The sequence below is a fragment of the Durio zibethinus genome, chromosome 10 (genome assembly GCF_047325235.1).
Source record: "Durio zibethinus cultivar Kanyao isolate XHJ-2024 chromosome 10, ASM4732523v1, whole genome shotgun sequence".
In the NCBI taxonomy this organism is placed as follows: domain Eukaryota; kingdom Viridiplantae; phylum Streptophyta; class Magnoliopsida; order Malvales; family Malvaceae; genus Durio; species Durio zibethinus.
The window spans coordinates 21271982-21293065 of NC_143171.1; the positions used below are offsets into that span (position 1 = coordinate 21271982).

The window sequence follows — 21084 nt, forward strand, 5'->3', positions numbered from 1 at the left end:
GGCACACAATGGGATGCAGCTTCACCAACACCAAATCTCCTACTTGGAACTACACGTCTCACCTATTGTTGGTCTGCCCACTTCTTCGACCTCTTTGCCACTTTGTGAAAACAGACTCTGGCCAAGTTAGCTTGCTCCTGCCAAGCCTTGGTAAACTTGTATGCTGTTGGATTCAGGCCTATATAACCTGCAACAATCGAACCAGGTGTTAAAGGTTGCTGACCTGTCACGATCTCAAATGGACTTTGGTTCATTGCTTCGTTCCTTTACAAGTTGTAAGAAAATTGGGCGACATCTAACAACTTTGGCCAGTCCCTTTACGTGGCACTCACATAGTGCCTGAGATGGACCTCTAATAGTCCATTCACACATTTAGTCTACCCATCGATCTACGAATGCATGCTGGTGGAAAAGTTCAAGTCTGTCCTTAACAGCTTGAATAACTCAGTTTAAAACCTGCTCATGAAACACCCATCCCGATCATTAACAATGGTCATCAGTACTCCTCAATACTTTACCACATTCTTCAGGAACAATCGGGCTGCTTCCTTGACTGGGCACTCCTTGGTTGCTGGAATGAAAATCTCATACTTGAAAAACCTATCCATCACTACCATGATGCTTTCGAACCCTTCTACCTTGGCTAAACTGACTATAAAGTCTAGAGTGACACTCTCTCATGGTCGCTTTGGCACTGGCAATGGCTCCAAAAGACCACTTGGTTTTTTTAGCTCCACCTTGTCCTATTAGCATACAAACAAGTCTTCACATAGGCCTTCACATCTTCCCTCATGTGCGACCAGTAGTACCTATCCTCTAGCAAAACCAAAGAGCAGCTCACCCCTGGGTGTCCAGCCTACCTCGAATCATGACACTCATGTATAGCTTCCCTACGGAGTTTCCTATGCTGCGGCACAAATAGCCTACTACCCCTGGTGTACAACAAGCCATCTTGTAATCAAAATCGCCTAGTCTTACCTTGCTGGGTGTATTTCATGAGAGCCTTGATTGTAGGATTGTGTGCAAGCCCTTCCTTGATGCGCGGTACCAAAGACCCTTTTGGTTGGTTAATGGCAACAATGCTTGCCTTCCTGCTTAAGGCGTCATCCACCTTGTTCACTCGCCCTAGCTTGTACTCCATCTAAAAGTTAAATTTCACAAGAAAATCTAGCCATCTCGTTTGCTTAAAGGATAACTTCTTCTGTGACTAGAAGTAGTTGGTCACCACATTGTCCATCCTGACCACGAACCTCGACCCCAATAGGTAATGGCACCAAATGCTCAAGCAATGCACTAATGCAGTCATCTCTTTCTCCTAAATCGTGTACTTACGCTTAATCTCATTGAGCTTTCAGCTCTCAAATGCAACTAGATGACCCTTTTACATCAACATGCCCTCTATTGTGTAGTCTGATGAGTCTGTATGCTCTTCATATGGCTCGACATGGTCTGGCAAGGCCATGATTAGTTATTCGATCATAGCTTACTTCAACCGATAAAGGCTTTCTAGCACCCTACGCTCCATTCTCATGCTCTTCCCTTCTTAAGCAAATCAGTCAATGGTGTGGCCATGGCTGAGTGGCCTTTGATGAAGTGCCTATAGTAGTTGACCAGTCTAAGGAACGACCTCAACTCAATGACCTTGGCTAGCAGTTCCCACTCAAGGATGACGCGCACTTGCCTTTATCCATGCGAATCCTGTCACCTTTCACTATGTGGCCTAAGAACGGGATCTTTTATTCGATAAATGAGCATTTTTCCCTCTTGACATATAGCTTGTGTGCCCGTAACACCTCAAACACCTACCTTAAGTGGTCTACATGCTTTCCCAATATTTGGCTGTAGATCACAATGCCATCAAGATAAACCACAACAAAATGATTAAAGAATGACTGAAGTACTTTGTTCATAAGTGTACAAAATGTTGTTGAGGCATTAGTGACACATGCTGTCTTGGGCTCATCTCTCTCTGTGATCCTGACTTGGTAATAGCTTGACATCAAATTCAGCTTGGTGAACCACTTTGTGCTCTTAAGTTGGTCGAACAAGTCTGCAATGAGTGGGATAGGATTTTGTTCTTGATGGTCAGCTTATTCAAAGCCTAATAGCCTATACACAACAACAATGACCAATCATGCTTGCATTGGAACAGAACTGGGGCCCCATATGGTGCCTTAGATGGTCTGATAAAGCCAGCATTAATCAACTCCTTGAACTGCTTCCTTAACTCCTCTAACTCTGGTGAGAACATTTGGTAAAAGGCTCTAACTAATGGCTTGACCTCGGGCACCAAGTCGATCTTATGGTCCACCTCTCTCTTGAGTGGTAGCTTGCTAGACAGCTTTATGGGCATTACATTGCTAAAGGATTCCAACACCTTTAGCACCTTCAAGGGGGTGTTAGTCTCTTTCTCCCTTGGTTTCTCATACTTCAGGGCTACTAAGAAGGTATCTTCATCTCTACTCACCATTTTGGCAAATTGAATGGCTGACACCACCTTAGACCCAATCTCGAACTCGTACCTCAATGGTACAAGGCATTGGCATCGTATATCCAGAATGCATATACAATTGGCAAAAGACACAATAAGGGCGTTAATCCAAATAAGAAAATCTAACCCAATCAAAAACTCATAGTTATCCAAGGGTATTACCTCAATGGCTTCCTTACACTTCCAATCTCCAAGCTATAACTTTACTCCCTGCGCTACTCCAGTGGCTAGAACTTCCTTGGAGTTCATTGTCTTGATAGTAATAGTCCCTTTCTACACCTTCAATCCGAGCTTCTGGGCTTCATCACCTAAAATAAACAAGTCTGAGGCACATGTGTCCTCTAGTGCGCTCACTTTCTGGCCCACAACCATTATATCCGTAAACATCAAGCCTTTTGGCTTACGGCTCTCTTTATTCTTGATAGCATTGAGCACCAACGACCCAAACTTTGCTGCCCTTACTTTTAGCTCCTCATCAGACTCTTTGTCTATAGCAGCCAGCTTGTCTTTCTGTAGGCAATTACACGCTATATGGCCTCCTCCACATAGGTAGCAAGAGATCAGCTCTCGATCCCCTTTTACCTTCCACTTTCCTATTGGTGGCTTTCTCTCACCATCTTTGTTCAAACGGTCTTAATCCCCATATTTAGACTGCCGATCATGGTTTCTTCCCTTAGATTGCCTCTCTCGGTCCCCTTATCTCTACCATTTCCTTTAGGTTTAAAAGACTCAAACTTGTTTAGTGGTTTGAACTCCACCAAGGACTCAGTAGTAGTCATAATTTTAGCTAAGTCATGAACTCCCCTCCGTTGTAGTTCATGTTTTACCCACGACTTCAACCCATCTATGAAAGCAAATAGACCCTCCGTCTCACTCAGATCTGCGATTTGAAGCATCAGTTTAGATAATTTTTGGACATACTCCCTTATGTCCCGTTGTTGGCTCAACCTGCGTAACTTTGCTCATGCTTTATCGTTGGCATACTTCGAGTAAAACTGCTCCCTAAACTCTTTTTGGAACTCTACCCAGGTTTTAATCATGGTGCCCTTATGCCTCACATTATCACACTTACGCCTCCACCATAACAAGGCCACATTAATAAGATACATAGCAGCGGTGCTTACCTTGGTAGCATTGTTTTGTATGCTCGTGGCCTAGAAGTACTGCTCCATCCCCTATAAGTAGTTGTCTACTTTTTTGGCCACCCTAGTCCCCTTAAACTCCTTAGGCTTGAGGATCTCCACATGAGTCTTAGACGCTCCAGCGAACATGCCATTCCCAATGGCAGTTTTACAAACAGTGAGCTCGCTCTTGAACTCTTCCATCTCTTTGCACATGGCCTTCATACCACTGTGCATAGTCTCCACCTAGGCTTACAAGCTCTCATTCCTTTGGGTGATCACGTCCAGGCCTTCGTTGAAAGCAGCTTGTAACTTACCCTTGAGCTCTTCCTTCATGAAGTCTAGCGCTTTAACGTGAGTCTCCACATCATCATGCTTATCTTTCATATTACCCATAGTCACCTCAACCTTGGACAGCCTCTCATCCATGGTGGACCAAATATCTCTTGAACTGGCCTTCTTGTCCCTTTCGCGGCTTTGCTCCTAGGCTTCTGGTTGTTAGCTAGTAACATCGCTCTGGGATTGCATCTCTTCGACTGCGATCTAACCTACACACATACACAAACAAGTAGAACCAAAATTGCATTGATATCAACTATCATGGGCTCTGACCTAAAACTCAGAATCCGTAGGGCTTTAAGCTTGGAATCACCTTCTTCTAGCCTAAGTCGGCCTAAAACACTAGCGTATGGACAGTAGAACAATGGGAAGGACATAATGCACAAATTGGAGAAAAACAAGAGAATAAGAGAATTGCTGGAATATGCTCTATATTTTACTAAAGCAAAAGTGTATGATGATGTACAAAAGAGGGGGGTGACCCTCTATTTATAGTTGAGGCCCCTAGCTAACTTATGGCAACACCTTAGAATCATGGGATTACAATATCTCCTACTCAATCGGGGATTACACAAATTACATTAATACAAGATTTACTTCCTGATTTTTAAAGTCAAGTAGATCCTGCTAAAGACTCCTGTTGATCCTGTACGCTTCTAGAAAATCTTGTTGCACACTTCCTCTCCTAGGCCTTCCTAGATGTGGTGCGGATGTCTTGCGAGCCTGGACCTGGCTATGCAGGCAATTTGAACTCATTTTCAAGCCTAATACGCAAACCCCCGCCAATGCTCTGGATGCGCGAGCCTCAACTTCGGGTACTCGAGCCTATGTGCCTGACGTGCTCGCCCAGGACGTGACAATAGCATTGTCATATACAAAAGTTACTATACCCAACACAAAAAAAAAAAAGAAGAAAAAAACCTTGCTCAAATTATCATCTTAAAAGAGGCTGTCAACTGGATGTCAAAAATGATAAATTTTTATTTTACTACTAACTTGAAAATATAATTTATTGAAGGGGTTTTAGTTTAGTTGTGAGTTTAATTCATATAATCATTCTTAAAATATGTCGGTATTCAACACATTTAAGATTTAAATCTCAATATTAAAATTTGAATCTCATTTCTACAATCTTTGTTCTTATCCTTAAACTACGACCTCTTGTATATCAAAACACATAATTAACAATTCATGTAAAAATTCTCTCCTTTATTATGTATAATTTCTCGAGATAGAAAATTATAAACAAAAACCTTAACCGAAAAAATAAATAAAAGTAGTGTTGCTTAACGCAAAGGGCAACTAGACTGCTCTATCTGAAAAGTGTTCATGTAACTCTAACATTATTATTATTATACAATTGAAACAAACTCATCTAAATGCATTAAATGAAATTAACGTTAGATCTACACTAAAATGACTTTTTATCAGAACTAAACAACACCATATTATATAACATAAGAAACATTCCATTTCTGTTTCAGAAAAGTTTGTCTATCCTTCTTTTATATATATATATATATATATATATATATATATATATATATGCTTCAATGGGATTAAGACCAAACCTTGATTACTGTAAGCTCTGAGGAGACAATGCATCATGATGAATCGAAGACAGAGAAAAAGTAAAGAGCATAGAAATTTGACCAGAAATCACATGTGAAATTTAGGTTATGAAAAAAGGAACAAGCTGTGGGAGTTGGAGTGTGTTCATGCATCATTACAAGGTAAACAAAGTTCAAGACATTATTGTGTAAAGAGGAAAAAGTGGAATGAAAAATGATCATTGATTTTGATGGCTGGTAGTGCAAAAATAATAAATTAGGAAGGAAATAACAAAATACAATTACCATACAAAGAACAGTTATTGAACCCCAGGGAAGAAAAAGAAAAAAAAGGTAAAAAATCATAATTATATGGTAGTATAAACGACAGCCCACCAATCCCCGTGACACACCCGTACAAGAAGAACCTCTCTCTCTCTCTCTTTCTCTTTCAGATGTTACCCTTTCATCTGCCTGAAAGCAGCTTTTCATCTCGTGATAGCCAATGTGTGATATGCCCAAGGAAGAAGTACAGAAACAGCTGCCAGTAATTCAAAATCCTAATGGGCCATCTTCAAGCTGATTCCTCTCTTGGATGCAAGAAATTTTGTCCAAAACAAACAAACTGTTGGGATGTATATGTATCAATGAGTTACTGAAGGCTTTATATACGACACAATTATTCACCAGGTCATGCTTTTGTCAGTCCTACTCATGAGTCGTCTCAGTTACGTTGCTCTGTGATTACCCTGCCTTGCTCTCCACACTGGTCGATGCCTTCATAGATTCTATTTCCATGCTGGCTGTACGGCTCTTTCTGTTCCTCCGGTCCTGAATAAGATTGCAGAAGTCTATGTCAGGACTTTGTCAATGGAACTCGTAGCATGAAGATCATAAAAAAGATAAGAGGAAGTGTAAGACAACATCACCGTCTATCTCAGTAAATGAAGGAAAAATGTCTTGACCAATTTGAGAAAGATTAAAAAAAAAATGCAATGCAAAAGTCAACACTGGAAGGAAAAATCTACCCTAGACAATCATCATCTGAGTTCAAAGTAAAGTCCATGGGATATAGACATGATAAATAATTATAGGATTCAAGTTTTGTCTTGTTGCATCAGTCAAGCAGAAGAAAGTATAGAGTTATGAAACCACTTCATAATACTAGCTGTCAAGTTTATACATGGAGCCTGGTTTTACAAAGCAATAGAATGGTAGTGTTTGTATCGCAAGATAGGATGTGCACATTCAAAAGAAATAAAGTAATAGATACAGTAAATGCCGGATCATACTGAACGTTATGTGAGAGTACGACAACAAACTTGAGCATCAGAAATTCATATAATAACATAAAAAAGATATTTGAAAGACTTCTTGATTGTGCTTTGGCATCATATCATGGTTTTTTAAAATAAAATAATCAGCATGGAGATTATGCCCATAATCATCTACTCAGGATAGCTAGGTTCACTGCCTAGTAGAATTCTCCTCCATCTTTTCTTTTTCACCCTCAAAAGATGTATAGGGAAGGGAGGACAGGGGATGCAAAGGACCAATCTTGCAACAAAGATGCTAACTCTAATGACAAAGAAATGCACTACACCAATTTCACAAATAAAATAATTCATGAAAAGACGCCATACAGAAATACAAACAAAAATAAGATTAATAACCAGCAAATAGAATCCTTATACCTCACGAAATGGGTATTCGTCAGCTTCAAGCATTCGTACAACCTGACTCATTTTTGGTCGCTTAGGAGCATGAGGATCAACACATCTAAGTGCCACCAAAAGGGCACGTTTAAGAGCACGTGTTATGGGTCTAACTTCAAGATTTGGATCCACTACTTCCTCTGCTCTTTTTGTTCCAACCATCATCTTAAGCCACTCAACAAGGTTGACCTGCACTAGGCATATGGTTTGCCGATGAAAAATTCTTGCAGAAATTATTTGTTATATGTACAGAAAAACAGCTAAACACGGAGGGGGGCCAAGTGAGGAGAATTTGATGGAAAAAGTGTTGGTTGTCACTATTAAATAGTACCTCATTAGCCGGTCTCCCATAGTCAACAGGGTCTCTTCCAGTGACAGCTTCAAGCAGGAGAACACCAAAGCTGTAAATGTCACTCCTCTCATTTAACAAGCCAGTGTTAGCATATTCTGGTGCCACATAACTGAAATTCACATAAGAAAAGTTCAATCAGACATACTTAGATACAGTAACAGATTGTTGCTGGAGAGAATAAGAATTTAGAATTACCCAAAAGTCCCCATAACTCTAGTTGTGATATGACTCTCTCCTGAACCCAAGAGCTTGGCCAGACCAAAATCAGAAACCTTGGCATTGAAATCATCATCAATCAAGATGTTGCTGGATTTTATGTCCCGGTGAACAACTTTCGGTTCTATTGCTTCATGCAAATAAGCAAGCCTGTGACCAATTACAAAAAAACCAAGCTTTTCATCTCACTCAGTTTTTTAAAGCAAATGATATTTTCAATTATTTCTACTATCAATTAGAATACTAATCAGAATCAGAATATGAAACATGGTTCTAGAAATAACAAAATATGTAATGCTTTCTACTTTAATCAGAGGAAGAGTTAAATGGTCAGAATTTAAATAAATTCCACATTGTATATGACTGACAAAAGCACCTTTAAAGAAAAGCTTCAAGTTTGAATGGTGAACTTACGCTTTGGCAGTACCAAGAATAACCTTCATGCGAGCCTCCCAAGTAAGGGTACCATGCTGGTGCATTGCCCCATGTAGCCATTGTTCCAAGTTACCATTATTCACATATTCATATACCAGCATCCTATGTAATCAACCAGTAATTACAGTTATAATCTGATTTGCAGTGAAATCAAACTCAAATAACTATAAAGACTGAGGTAGGATCAGAAAAGTATAGCATGCATTAACATATTAATACACAACTATGGTTAAAAGTGAATCTGTAATGGAATTGACAAATAAATCAATGAAAAATAATTGAATTTCACCTGTGAACACCTTCTATGCAATAACCCAAAAGCCACACAAGGTTCTTATGTCGAACATGACCAATGGCCTCCACTTCAACCCTAAATTCTTTTTCTGCCTGTCCCCTAGACGTCCAATTCCCCAATATTATTACAAAATAAATTTAAAGAAGCATTAAATGAAATAAGATAGTGTCTTGAAAGATATCCTTACAGATTATTAAGAAGCTTCTTAACTGCTACTTCAGTTCCATTAATCAGTCTACCCCTGTAAACCACCCCATATCCACCCTCTCCAATCACATTCTCTGCTGAGAAACGATTAGTAGCCAGATCAAGATCCCTAAGAGTAAACCAGTGACCCCACCCAAGACGTGAAATTTCTGGCAGACCAACTAGAGGAGAGGCTGTCACTACTCCTCCATATGACAATGCAGACTGCTTTCGGACCGTTCCAGAGCTACCTTCTTCTCCTGAATGGGAACTAAAACCTCTCTCATGATGGTAAATTGAGCTGCATTGACTGATATTATCAGGATCACTCGATTTGCTCATCCCCAAATGAGCTAGCATTTTCTCTGAATTCTTTTCACTCTGTTTATCATGAACAGAGAGGGATAAACTTTCAGGATGATCATTGAAGCTCTGAACTCCAACCTTGTCAACCTTGATATCCTTTGAGACATTTGGTATTTGAGAAAGCGAGAACTTGTCTACTGCTCGTCTGGATCTCCTCCGAAATGTAACCCATATAGATAAGATAACAAGAATCAACACTATAAATGCCCCAACAGATATCCCAATCAAAACCCAGAGTTTTAGACCCAAAAATGTTGTCTTCTTTGATAATTCAGCATTTAAGTCATCCTGAGACGACATCTCTGATCTTCTGGATTTTAACAATAAAAATTATATTTAGTCTCTTGTATACAAGACCAAAATTTTAACACATTCCTACCTGCGTGCCAAAAACATATCATGTAACACCAGAAATATCAAAATGAGAAGCATGTTTAATAATAATTTTTAAAGTCCATAGATACTTTTTTGTTGAAATTTTATGCAGAATAAGCTACATGTGATTGACATTTCATTCATACTCATGAAAACCCCCCTTGCACTTAAATCTGAAAACCCAAAAAAGATAACAAATGTCATAAGATTCTTGGCTTAATCTTCACCCACCAAAAAGAACTAAAAAGATGAAAAAGAAAAGGGGAAAAATAGCAGGAGAATTTGATACCACATTTAATGAAGTTAATTACATCTTTAACAGTTTCATGAGTGAACAAAAACCACCACTTTATTTATGCATTTAACAAATCAAGAAAAACCATTCCCTAAACAAGTCAGACCAATAAAAAATTCACAACAAACTCATAATCCATTACGAAATACACAAAAAAAAAAAAGAGAAAAAAGAACTCCATTTCTTTTGAAAAATGAATAAACTAGTAGGCTAAAAGCATCACCTATGATCCAATTAAGAGACAGATAAAGTAACTCAAAAAGAGAAAGCATTTACCTTGATCTTCTTCCTTGGGCATTCACAGAAGCAAAGAAACAAAAAACTTATATTTTAGCATCCAAGTGGGACTCTGAATGAGCAAAAGACAAGAAGACAATGTAGAATAAAACCCCAAATGCCTGCAAAGGGGTAAAGCAGCAATTGCAAAGGAAGAGTAGTTTACAAGTAGAAGCCCTTCCTTTTGGTGTTGTCGTGGCATTCCAAGTAGGCCAAAAACAGAACTCAGCTAATGATAAAAAAGAAATGGGAAAGAAAAGGCCAGACAAAAATCTAATCTTTCAAGCAAGAATGTAGAAAGAGAGAAATGATAGAAGCCTAAATATATAAAGAAAAAAGAAAAAGGAAGAAGAGGTAGGTAAAATGGTTGGTGGGTCTTTGAGTGTCTGAGGAGAAGAGAGGGGCCTGAAAAAAGGCTGGAAAGGAAGCTTAGTTTACAATGGAGGACACCGGAGAAAGAGAACAGTAAAGGAAAAGCATAAATGAGGTGAACAAGCATGACGGGCATTTATAAACAAACCTATATATGAAAACACTTCGATAAAATAATTTTGGTGAAATTTATAAAATTTTTTATTAAAAGTAATTAAATAAAATTTAAAATCAAAAATTAAAATAAAAAAATTTCCTAAAATAGATTAAATATATAAAATTTTAAAAAATTTTAAAAATTTTTTATATATATTTTTAGATAAATATTTTTTGTAAAAAATATTATTCAAATTTTTATTGTTAAATAAATATTGATCAAATTTAAATTATAAATAATATTTTTATAATTTTTTTTATATTTTATTACTTTTTATATTAAAATTTATTAGATTTAAATTTTTTATTAAAAATTTTATTAAATAACTTTTTAAAAAATTTTCACAAATTTTTCCTATATAACCTCCTATAAAATTTATCCATGTTTATATTATTGAAACAATATATTGCAACACAAACAAAAGTTAAAGAAGAAGAGGGAAATTAAGGAATGAAAAAAAAAAAAAAACATTTAAAAAGAAAGAAAAAAAAGGAGTCAGCCCAAATCCAACTACTCCTAAAATCTAAGTTTGCCTATGACGTCTACTTAAAAATAAAATAATAAGCTGAACATAGGTAAAAATTGTAAGTACATATTTAGTTTCATTCTCATTAAAAAAAAAGGGGGGGGCAACTAATACCTTTGGTAGAAATTAGGAACCCAACTTGCCAATGAGAAAAAGAAATATGACATTTATTAGTACTGCAAATGGCAACTTTATAAGAATTTAAACCTTTTTAAACATTAATGTTCGTTGGTTGGTTTGAGTGGTAAAGAATTTATTATTTTTTTTTTTAAATTTGATTTTAAATTTTATAAATAAAAAAAACTTGAAAAATTTTATTTCTCTTATAAAATCTGATTTAATTTAATTCTAAATTAATTAGGACTTAAAATAACTTCGAAAAGTGAGGATCCCAAATTAAAAAAAAAAAAAAAAAAGAAAACCCTTTCAAACGTAACCAACCAATATCCAACATCTTATGGTTCATGCAATTTCATTTCTATTCTTGCTTTCCTATGACATGTGTGATTAATTTCTTTTTCTAAGTGTGATCCCTTTCTTAAAAAAAGAATTAAATAGAAAAGAGGCATCTTGGATTTTTTACTAAGAGGTTACAATTTAAAAATTAAAAAAATTTTAAATGTAAAAATTCAAATTTTAAATTTATTAAATATCATTTACATAAATCAATTAATTTAAATTTTAAATTTCAGATTTTAAATTCTCTTATTCATTATAGTAATTAAACTTTTTTTATAAGTTCTTAATTTATCTTTAAACTCTTACGTATTCTACTATATAATTGACTAAAGAGAACATTATTGAATCAAGTGCAAAACCAATTAACCGGTTTTTTTTTTTTTTAATAAACATGAATTATAATCAATTATGTTATAACACTTAAGAAAACTATATCATAAAATGGAAAAAGGAAAACATAAAACAACATCTAGAAAAAAAGCTAAGTTCAGTAATCGTCAATTGTACATCATATATCCCACCTAAAATAAATTTGCTATGATTGTAACTCCAATCCAAATTAAATTTGGTTGATTGAAATCAAAGTTAGCTAATAATAGTTCAATGTATTGACCAAAGACACATGGTATATTGAATTCAACACAGTTTCTATCAAAAGAATCTAGTGCAAAACCAATTAAAGAATTTTTTTTCTTTTTTTTTCCAATTTTTGGAAATTAAATGTGGAGAGTTATTTCTCCAATGGGTCCAAATAACTTGTTTCAATCTTAACCAAAATATACAATTACTTCTGACAAGCATTAACAGTCATAGTAATAATATAAAGTTATTTCTATTTATAAATAATTGTAAAACTCTTTATTAAAACTTATTATTTTAAGCGCAACATATTAATTTATGTGAAAATGATTTAAAATTTTAACATAAATTATATATAAATTTAATAAAAATAAAAAAATATTTTTTATATTTGATATATTAATATAAATTATAATATAAGAATTTTATATTTTGTTACGAGAGATCTACTTTTGATATGTTAATATAATAAAATTTAGAAGTTATAAAAGGGATTTAATTTTGCAATGGTTCTTAAGGGTAATAATGTCAATCCAATTTAACCAAACCTAAGTACCTAATCCTCTGAAGCTGCAAAGAGATTGATATTTTATTGATTTCCTAACTAAACAAATGTGCCTCTTTTGGGATGTAATAATGGGTTTTGGAAGCAGATAAAACCCCCAACGTGGGAAGTTAAGACAGCCTCCGATATGAACCTTAACTTTTAATTAAAGTATGTCCCAATTATTCAGCTATGTCTCTTTTATCTGATTCACATTTTTTTTTTTTTTGGTTTGAGATTCTGGTATTCAAAAATTATTTTAAATTTTGATTAATCTAAAATCGAATCGGATTGAATTTTATAAAAAAATAAATTTTTTTATATTTATTTTTTTATTCATAAGATTCGAAATCGAAATTTTACTTAAAAAATATCAAATTCTTTATCATTTAAGATATTATTATATTTAGAAAACAAGAAATGTCATTTTGCTAAGTAAAAAATTTTAATTTAAAATGAATACTAATATTTTACTATTTTATTTCATAAATCTTATTTCATTTGTCTTAAAATCTGAAAATAGTGCCATCTAGATTTCTTGACAAAGTCTCAATTTTTTTTAATAATGTGATAAACGATATTTTTAAATTTTATTTAAATTTAATTCTTTTGAAAAAAGCATTTTTCAATATTTCACATTAATATAATCAAGTTTTGATCAACGAGTATATGTTTTTTTTTTTTTTTTTTGAGTTAAGCTAATAAAATGCAAATGTGAGTTAAGTAATTAGATTTTATTATTGAAATATTTTTTACATAAATTGAATATTGATTGATAAAAAATATATTTTTTATTAACTGAACAGATCTTTATGAGTGGCAAAATCTCACATTTTGATTTGCATGTATTTTCAGGGGAAAAAAAAAAGCTGCCAATGAGGTATGTTTTGTGGGGCCTACTTGAGAGATCTTTTGGCCCTAACTTTGGGTTGCCAAATCTAACTCAAAGTCTTTAAAGGGTCAGCCCCATGAGTATGATAATCATAAATCATGATATCAACTTGCCTTAGAATTAATCAGAGCATATGGGGCTTCAATGTGCTTATGGTTTAGGAGATGAGAAACCTCACGTGCAGTTTCTCTTTTGCAGTACCAGCTTATTTTCAATTCATTAATTTCAATCAGAAAAAATGGAAATTAATTGTTCGAGGTGGGAGTTGTTGCACTTGTTACTGTGACACAAAAAATATTATTATATTTTCATTGATTAATGTAAAGAATGATTTTTTAATTATATTAAAATATTTAAGATATATTGAATATATAAAATTATAATAATGTATGATAAAATGATATTATTAATAGAATTAAATTAAATAATTTTATTATATTTTGTGTTTAATGTATGTAAGGATTATGATAAAATAATTTATTTATTTGTCAAAATTATTATTTCTCAAAGTTTATATAATTTAAACTATTGATATAATTTTTAAAGATATAATTAGACATATAAATTTAATCTCATATATTAAAAATGAAAAAGATTGAATAATATTATGCCAAGAGAATATTAATCTTCCTTACAATCTCTTTCTTTTTATATATAAATCAAATATGATATAAAATAATTATTATCTTATCTTATCAACAATATTATACATCAAACATGATCTTAATATATTATTTAAATTTTAAAAATCTCTAACTGGATACATTAATTAAAAACTTATTAATTAATATGAAATTTAAAAAATTATTTATATTTCAAGTATTATATTAATTAATGTGAAATTTAAAAAATTATTTATATTTCACATATTATTATTTGAAATTGATCATATTATAATAAGTATTATATTAATTAATAAATTTTATAATTTAAATATTTTATTATAATTTAAAAATCTTTTTTAATATAACACTTTGATAAAAATGTCTCTATACTTCACCGCATATCATAATAAAAAATTTATGTAGTTTTAGCCCATAAAAAATGTTGGAGATGTGTAGATTTAGAGTCAAAAACACGCAAATTACTAACACATTTTGCATTGCTAAACCCGTTGAATTTCGAAAAGGACTAAAAAAGAAAAAAAAATCATTTCTCTTTTCGATTTGTCTTTCGTTTAATGGCTAGTGGCACAGGAAATTTTAAGAAAGATATTAGAACTTGAGTTCAAATTAAGCCTTCCCCTTTCTCTTTCTATATAATAAGACGTTGCCCTCCTTTAAACCAAAAAATTATATTTTTTTTCAAAAGTTATTTCTTTGTGCATAATGGTAGTGGTGGATTCAAATTTTTTGTGAGGATATCTACTTATAATATATATATATATATATATAATTATTATAAATTCATTAATTTGATAAAAAGAGTATTTAAAAAAAAGTTTATCATGATTTCAAAAAAAAAATTCAATTTTTTTATATTTTTATTTTTTTGGATATCTATAAACATTCCCACTGAACTAAATGAATCCTTTTCTATCTAGTGGCTCAATTTTTTATTTTAAAAAAGTATAAATTACTTGAATTTTCATTTTGAAAAGAAATATATGTATGTATATCATTCAATGATTTAAATTCAATCTTTCTAAAATTTGTATATTTTTTAATTCTTTTGTAAAATTTATAATGTAATAAAATTTTATAAATCTATGAAGATTTGTTAATTGGTTATAATTTTTTAAATAAAATCCAATCCTTCTAACTTAATCAACAAGTCAACCAAGATATTATAAATTTCACGTCCTTATAAATAGATTCTATATATATATATATATATATATATATATATATATATATATTTATTGGAAATCTTTACAACATTTCACAAAATTTCTTTTTGCCTTTTTTGGACAAATGTTGTTCATTTATATCTGAATAATAATTTGTAGGTTACTTTCCACATGCATTAGATAAGATTAAAATTTGTGTTATTATTATTATTATTATTTTCGCTAAAGACATTTTAGTCATTTACTTATTTTTAAATTTTATTTTGTTTGAATTTGTTTTTCAATTTTTATCATATACTTTTGGTTAAAATTTTTCTTCTATTTTTTGCTTTATACTAATAACTATTTTTTAATGTTAAGTAAATGAGCAGTGGAGTGATCCTCTTTCTCACACATCCTGCTTCTTTCTTTCTCTTTCACATTCCTCATTTTCGGCTTTTTTTGCTTTGCATCTCTTTGCTACTTTCACCAACTCACCATGTTTTGCGCAAATCAAAATTGATGATTTATTTTTTATAAAAGAGATCATAGTTTTGAAATAGCAAAAGAGATTTCAATTATTGAGATTTGAAAATAAATTTAGATGTCATTTTGTTAAAAAGGTTTGCATGAATTAACTAAAATAAGTTTCTAATTCACCAAAATTGATGATTTAGTATTCTGTAAATATTCCTAAAGATTAAGATTTTTTTTTCTAGTTATGTCTCATTAATTTTGTAAATTTCCACTAAAATGAAATTTCAATGCATAGAATAGATTTATGAGTAATGAACATGTAAAGTGTTTATGCTAAGTTATTTTCGAGGGGTAAAACCTTGAAATCAAGGAAAAATAGAGTGGTTAAAGACAAAGGCTGAGAGTAGTTCTAGTGTTTGTGTTTCGATACTTAAGTCAAAAATTGACTAAGTAAGGTAATAGGACAGAGAATATAAGAAAAGTAGGAAAAAGTAAGATAAAGTAAGATAATGAAATGGTACCTAGATGGTTTTATTTATATCTATAAGGAGTTAGGACATGGGTAGCCTAGGCTGCTTGAAGTTAGCCTTAGAACCCAAGATGAACTAGCATACTAAGCTGACCTAAATATTGACCGTTTAATTTCAGAATGACAAATCAACATTTGGGGGGCATATTAAGTAAACTGGTGAGGTGGTTGAGCTGATGTTGTCCTATGAAATCAAACTGGCTAGACACGTCAGCTCAACCTAAAAATAAAAAATGCTTATGGCTATTTGTTGACAATCTTTAATAGGAAAAAAACTATTTTATCCTTTTGACCTAAAAATGCCTTTAACATTATGTCCCTCTATCAAGCAATATGAGTATCAGACTAACAAGTGTTGATTGAGTCGATCTAATATGTGCTTAGTGATATTGAGCTTAAAATCTTAAGCGTGGGCTTTAGGAGTTTTACTTAGATGGTCCAATCTAAAGTCATCAAGGTGAATGACCAAGAGTGTCGATACGAGTGAGAATCGGATCAAGCAAGCTTATAGGTGGTTGCCGATGTGTTTTATACATCTAACATCACATCTTATTGTAATTTGCTATCCCATTATTATGTCGATGCGAGACTTTTGCTTGTTTCTTGTTTTTGAATTTCTTTTATGTTAGTACATTGTTGACCTAACATGTTGCAGATGTTTGGCTAATGTGAATGGCTTTTGCTGAAATGACCAGTATGCCTCTTCTCTATTTAATAAAAAAAGGGAAAATTGGGCAACAAAATGAATTAAAGCTAAGAATGTAAAAAGTTATTTTCAGTATTCGTTTTCGCTGCTTGGCACAATCTAGAACGTTTATTTGATTTTTGTATTTGTTAGATAAAAGGTCTTTTAGGCCTCTATTTCTCATATTACAACCTTCTAGCTCTTGATCAACTTGATTTAACTGACCTTCAATACTTTTAACCTTTTTTCAATCAACCTCTTTTTTTTTTAATTCTTTAATACATCCTTTATCCTTATGTTTTCTAATTCTAGTATGTTTGAGAATTTTAAGGTATAAGTAAGAGAAGATTAGCTTGACTATCAAGATATCTCCTTAGATGATGAAGTCACTTATGTTATTATAAGAAAAAATTATAGCCAAGTTACTTTTTGCTTAAATTCGATGTCTGCTGAATGTCAAAAATAAATTTAAAATAATGCTTACGTAAGGAAAGAGCAAATTTTTAATGGGATGGATGAGCTTTTTGCTACATTAGATTTCGAGATCTAAAATCCTCTAATCATGATGTCAGAGATCATTTCAACTCCTTCGGCTGATCTTTTCTTTTCTTTTTTAAACCTCTCACATTCTTAATCTAATATTTCCTCTTCTTTTGTTCCTCTTCCTTTTCGTCTTAGTTTTTTATCTTCTTTTTCAAACCTCTCTCATTCTCGTCCTCACCCTTCTTACCTTTATACTTTTTTCTAATGACCTTCTAGGCTAAGATTGAGGTCTAACTCTAGCTCAGTTTCTAAACTTAAAAGGTCTTCTGGCTCATTTTTGTCTTCTTCTTCCTTTAACATTATGGAGGTCCTAACTCTTACTTAAGTGCAAGGCCTTACTTCTTTCTTAGAAGTTGAGTCATCTAATGATGAAGTTTTTGAAAGTGAGCAAGCTTTGGGCAAGAAGTAGGCAAAGGGTTCTAACTAAGCCGAGAAGAAAGATGGGGGTAAGAGAAAGAAAGAGATCGCTTAAAGCAATGATATAAAAGACTTTACCCTATTCTACACCCCTTGTAACTTAGGTATAACCTCGAAAAAAGTGATGCAAAGCTTAAAGGGTAAGGCCAACCTTGAAGATTGCCCTATCATATGCTCAGTGCATTATTCCAATGCTTTGAATGTTAGATTTGACTTTTTAAAGAAGGGATATAACATAATAACGTTGACCACCGATAACTAAATTATTATTTTCTTAGACACTGACAAAATTTTAACGTATTAAGAGTCCATAATGGCCAGTCTAAAATTTCCATTACATTTTTTATTATAGATCTTCTTCTTTTTTATGATTTAACTATCTTTTAGTTTGTCTTAATTTTTTTTCAATTAATTATAAGTTTCATTATCTTTTGTAAAAAGTTAAGCTTAGTTCTTATCATCCCTCTATTTAGGAAATTTTTTGTAGTTAAGAAGCATCCACATGATAAGAGTCAGCTCTATGTGATAACTCGACCCACTAATAAGATTTTTACAGATTGCTCGAGCTCAATAAAAAGTTAAAAGTTACTTTTCCTTTATATGAAAAAAAGAGAATAATAAAGTATATGAGGTACATAATGGGCTTAAAATTTTTTTAAAACATCTAGGTTAGCCTCTTCACAATACTGAGCTCAAAGCTCGAGATAAAATAATTGATTTTCTTAAGAAGGGAAAGCTAGTTATTGTTATGTATGAGTTGACTTTTTTTAATGTTGTTAAGAAGGTTAAGTATTAAGGTAGGTCCGAGGTCATTTTATGCAATGTTCATTTTGTCAAATTCTTTTTCTAACACTTAGCTCATTTTTCCTTTACAAACATGTCAGCCTAAAAAAAACCTTTTGATTGGACCCGCTTCGTACCTGCCTCCAAAGGCAGTGGATAAGGGTAAAGCCCCCATCCAGCTCAATGCTCCTTCGAGGGGTATTAAAATAATTTATCCTCTTCCTTCTCAACCTTTATCCAACATTACTACACCCTAAAAGAGGCAAACAAGTATGATGTAAATGCCTCAAAATAAGCAAAAGACTGAGGCCTCCCCTTTTAGGCAGACAACAAGACTATTTTCCACCTCGAAGCACAGAGCAATAAATATAGAGTTCAACTCCACAGAAAATGCCTTCAAGCACCCTAAGGTGGTAAAAAAGATCACACGAGTTATTTTCGCAAAAAAAGGTCAATATGTCTTTCAACTTAACTTATTTTATTTTACTATTTATTTTATCTTTTAAGTTTAAACTTGGTTTTTATCTTTTGTAGTCTCTGAACAGCTCTTGACCTTAGACTTAAACTTTGGGGCATGGTCTATTAAGTGCCTACCAAACTCTTGTGCACTACCACAAGATAGAGCAAGACTTCAAGGCTTATGCTTAAGACCTCAACACTGTCGCGGAGGTGAACAAAAAGCTTAAAGCTCACTATGCTGAGATAAAGAGGTTTAATAAAAAGCTTTACAAAAAGCTTTAGGACATAACTATTAGGCTTGAAAATATGTTATTCCAAAAAGCCACAATTGAGTCTCTACAATAACAAGCCAACTTTAGGCTCAATGAGGCCTTAGTTGAGGTGAAAAGGCTAAAGTCAAAGCTTAAAGCTCAAAAGAAGGCTAAGTAGCAAGCAGTGGAAGATTTTCTAACATCCAATGAGTTTTACGATATGCAAATGGAGTTTGCTAGGGACCATGTCTTTGGTTTTTTCAACTTAGCATTAAAAGAGGTTAAGTTCCTTTATACCGGCCTGGACTTGTTCGGGATCAACCTTAACAATATGAAGTCCAAGCAAGCTCCTACGCTTACTGATGCCATTAAAGATGAAAAGGATGCAGAAATAAAAGTTACTTTGATGCTACCCTTGGAGCTAAGGTTGGGGGGCCCAAGGTTGAGGTTAAAGCTAATGAGCCTTTAACGCCAATTCTTTAAAAGCAGAGAAAGCCCAAAAAAGAGGATGTTTAGGATGGATTTTCTTTTCTCTTTTGACAACTTTTGAAAATTAACTAGATGATGTAAATAATTTTTATTTCAACAACCAAGTCTCTTTTACTCCATAGCTCATTTTTCTTTAATTTCAATAAGAAAGTCTTAGCTCGGTATTTCACAAAATAATCACATAAGTTAAATTAACTTAAAAATCTAAATTGCGCAAGTGCCAACTCAGTATAGGATTACGACCAAGGTTCTCACTCGAATTATAAATCTACTTCTTAATATTAATTTTTTAATGTTAGTAGATTTTATGTAATGGTTTCTTAATAAATCAGTCTTTTATGTCAAATCTATCAATTTATTTTGTCGACTTGATCAATAAACTTCGAACATTGAACTTTGGATGTCTTTGTTATTTAAACTTTATTATTAACTTGAATGTACAAGAGTTAGATTGGTTTATGCCCAAGCTTTAAACTTCATGCACAACATTAAATCCAATATTATATGCTTTGAATAGAATTGAGGCTTTTATTTAACTCAAGCAATAAGCAGTACAAACATTTCTTTAGAGTTACAAATGGTAGCTCGACCTTGTGGCCTTTACTGGTAATAAACTTTTAAGTTGTCCACATTTCATGTCATCGGAATAGGATTACCATTCATATGTTGCAATATGTAGGTGGTGTCATAGATGACCTATTTGATGATGTAGGGGCCTTCCCAATTTGGGACTAATTTTCAACCTCGATCATCAACTTCTGGATTTTCTAGTTTCCTGATCACCAAGTTGTCTTTCTTTATGTTCTTTTGTCAGACTCTCTTATTGTAGAAATTGGACACTTTTTGCTGGTAGGCTACTATTTTAATCAAAGCTATGTCTCTCTGCTTTTTTCTTAAATCCAAATTAGCCTTAAGGGCCTCTTCATTCCTTTTTTTTTGGTTTCAAGCTCAACTTAGAAGCTAGGGAGGTCGATCTCCACAAACACCTCAACCTCCGTTTCAAAGGCTAAATTGAAGGGAGTTTCTCCTATAAGAACTTTTATGGTCATTCTGAGAGCTCGCAATACACTAGATAGCTTGTTGGCCCACTTACCCTTAATTTCATTTAACCTCTTTTTAAGGGCTTTTAATATGGTCTTATT

At 33.0% G+C, this 21084-nt stretch overlaps 1 protein-coding gene across 3 annotated transcripts in view; it reads right to left on the bottom strand.

Moving 5' to 3' along the window:
* Positions 1-5743: 5743 nt before the first annotated feature.
* LOC111292002 (Protein kinase superfamily protein) overlaps positions 5744-21084 on the bottom strand; it is a 34661-nt gene continuing 19320 nt past the window's right edge. Inside the window, exons 1-8 of one of the 3 annotated variants that reach the window (XM_089766910.1) lie at positions 10013-10505; positions 8702-9445; positions 8509-8613; positions 8199-8321; positions 7764-7934; positions 7548-7677; positions 7196-7405; positions 5744-6332 (exon numbers count right to left, since the gene is read on the bottom strand). In XM_089766910.1, coding sequence (XP_089623036.1) covers positions 6246-6332; positions 7196-7405; positions 7548-7677; positions 7764-7934; positions 8199-8321; positions 8509-8613; positions 8702-9366 — 1491 coding nt within the window. In that variant the 5' untranslated portion in view covers positions 9367-9445; positions 10013-10505 and the 3' untranslated portion in view covers positions 5744-6245. Of the gene's footprint in view, positions 6333-7195; positions 7406-7547; positions 7678-7763; positions 7935-8198; positions 8322-8508; positions 8614-8701; positions 9446-10012; positions 10506-21084 lie in introns of those variants that run through there. The other 2 variants (XM_089766911.1, XM_089766909.1) reach the window with 2 other exon arrangements.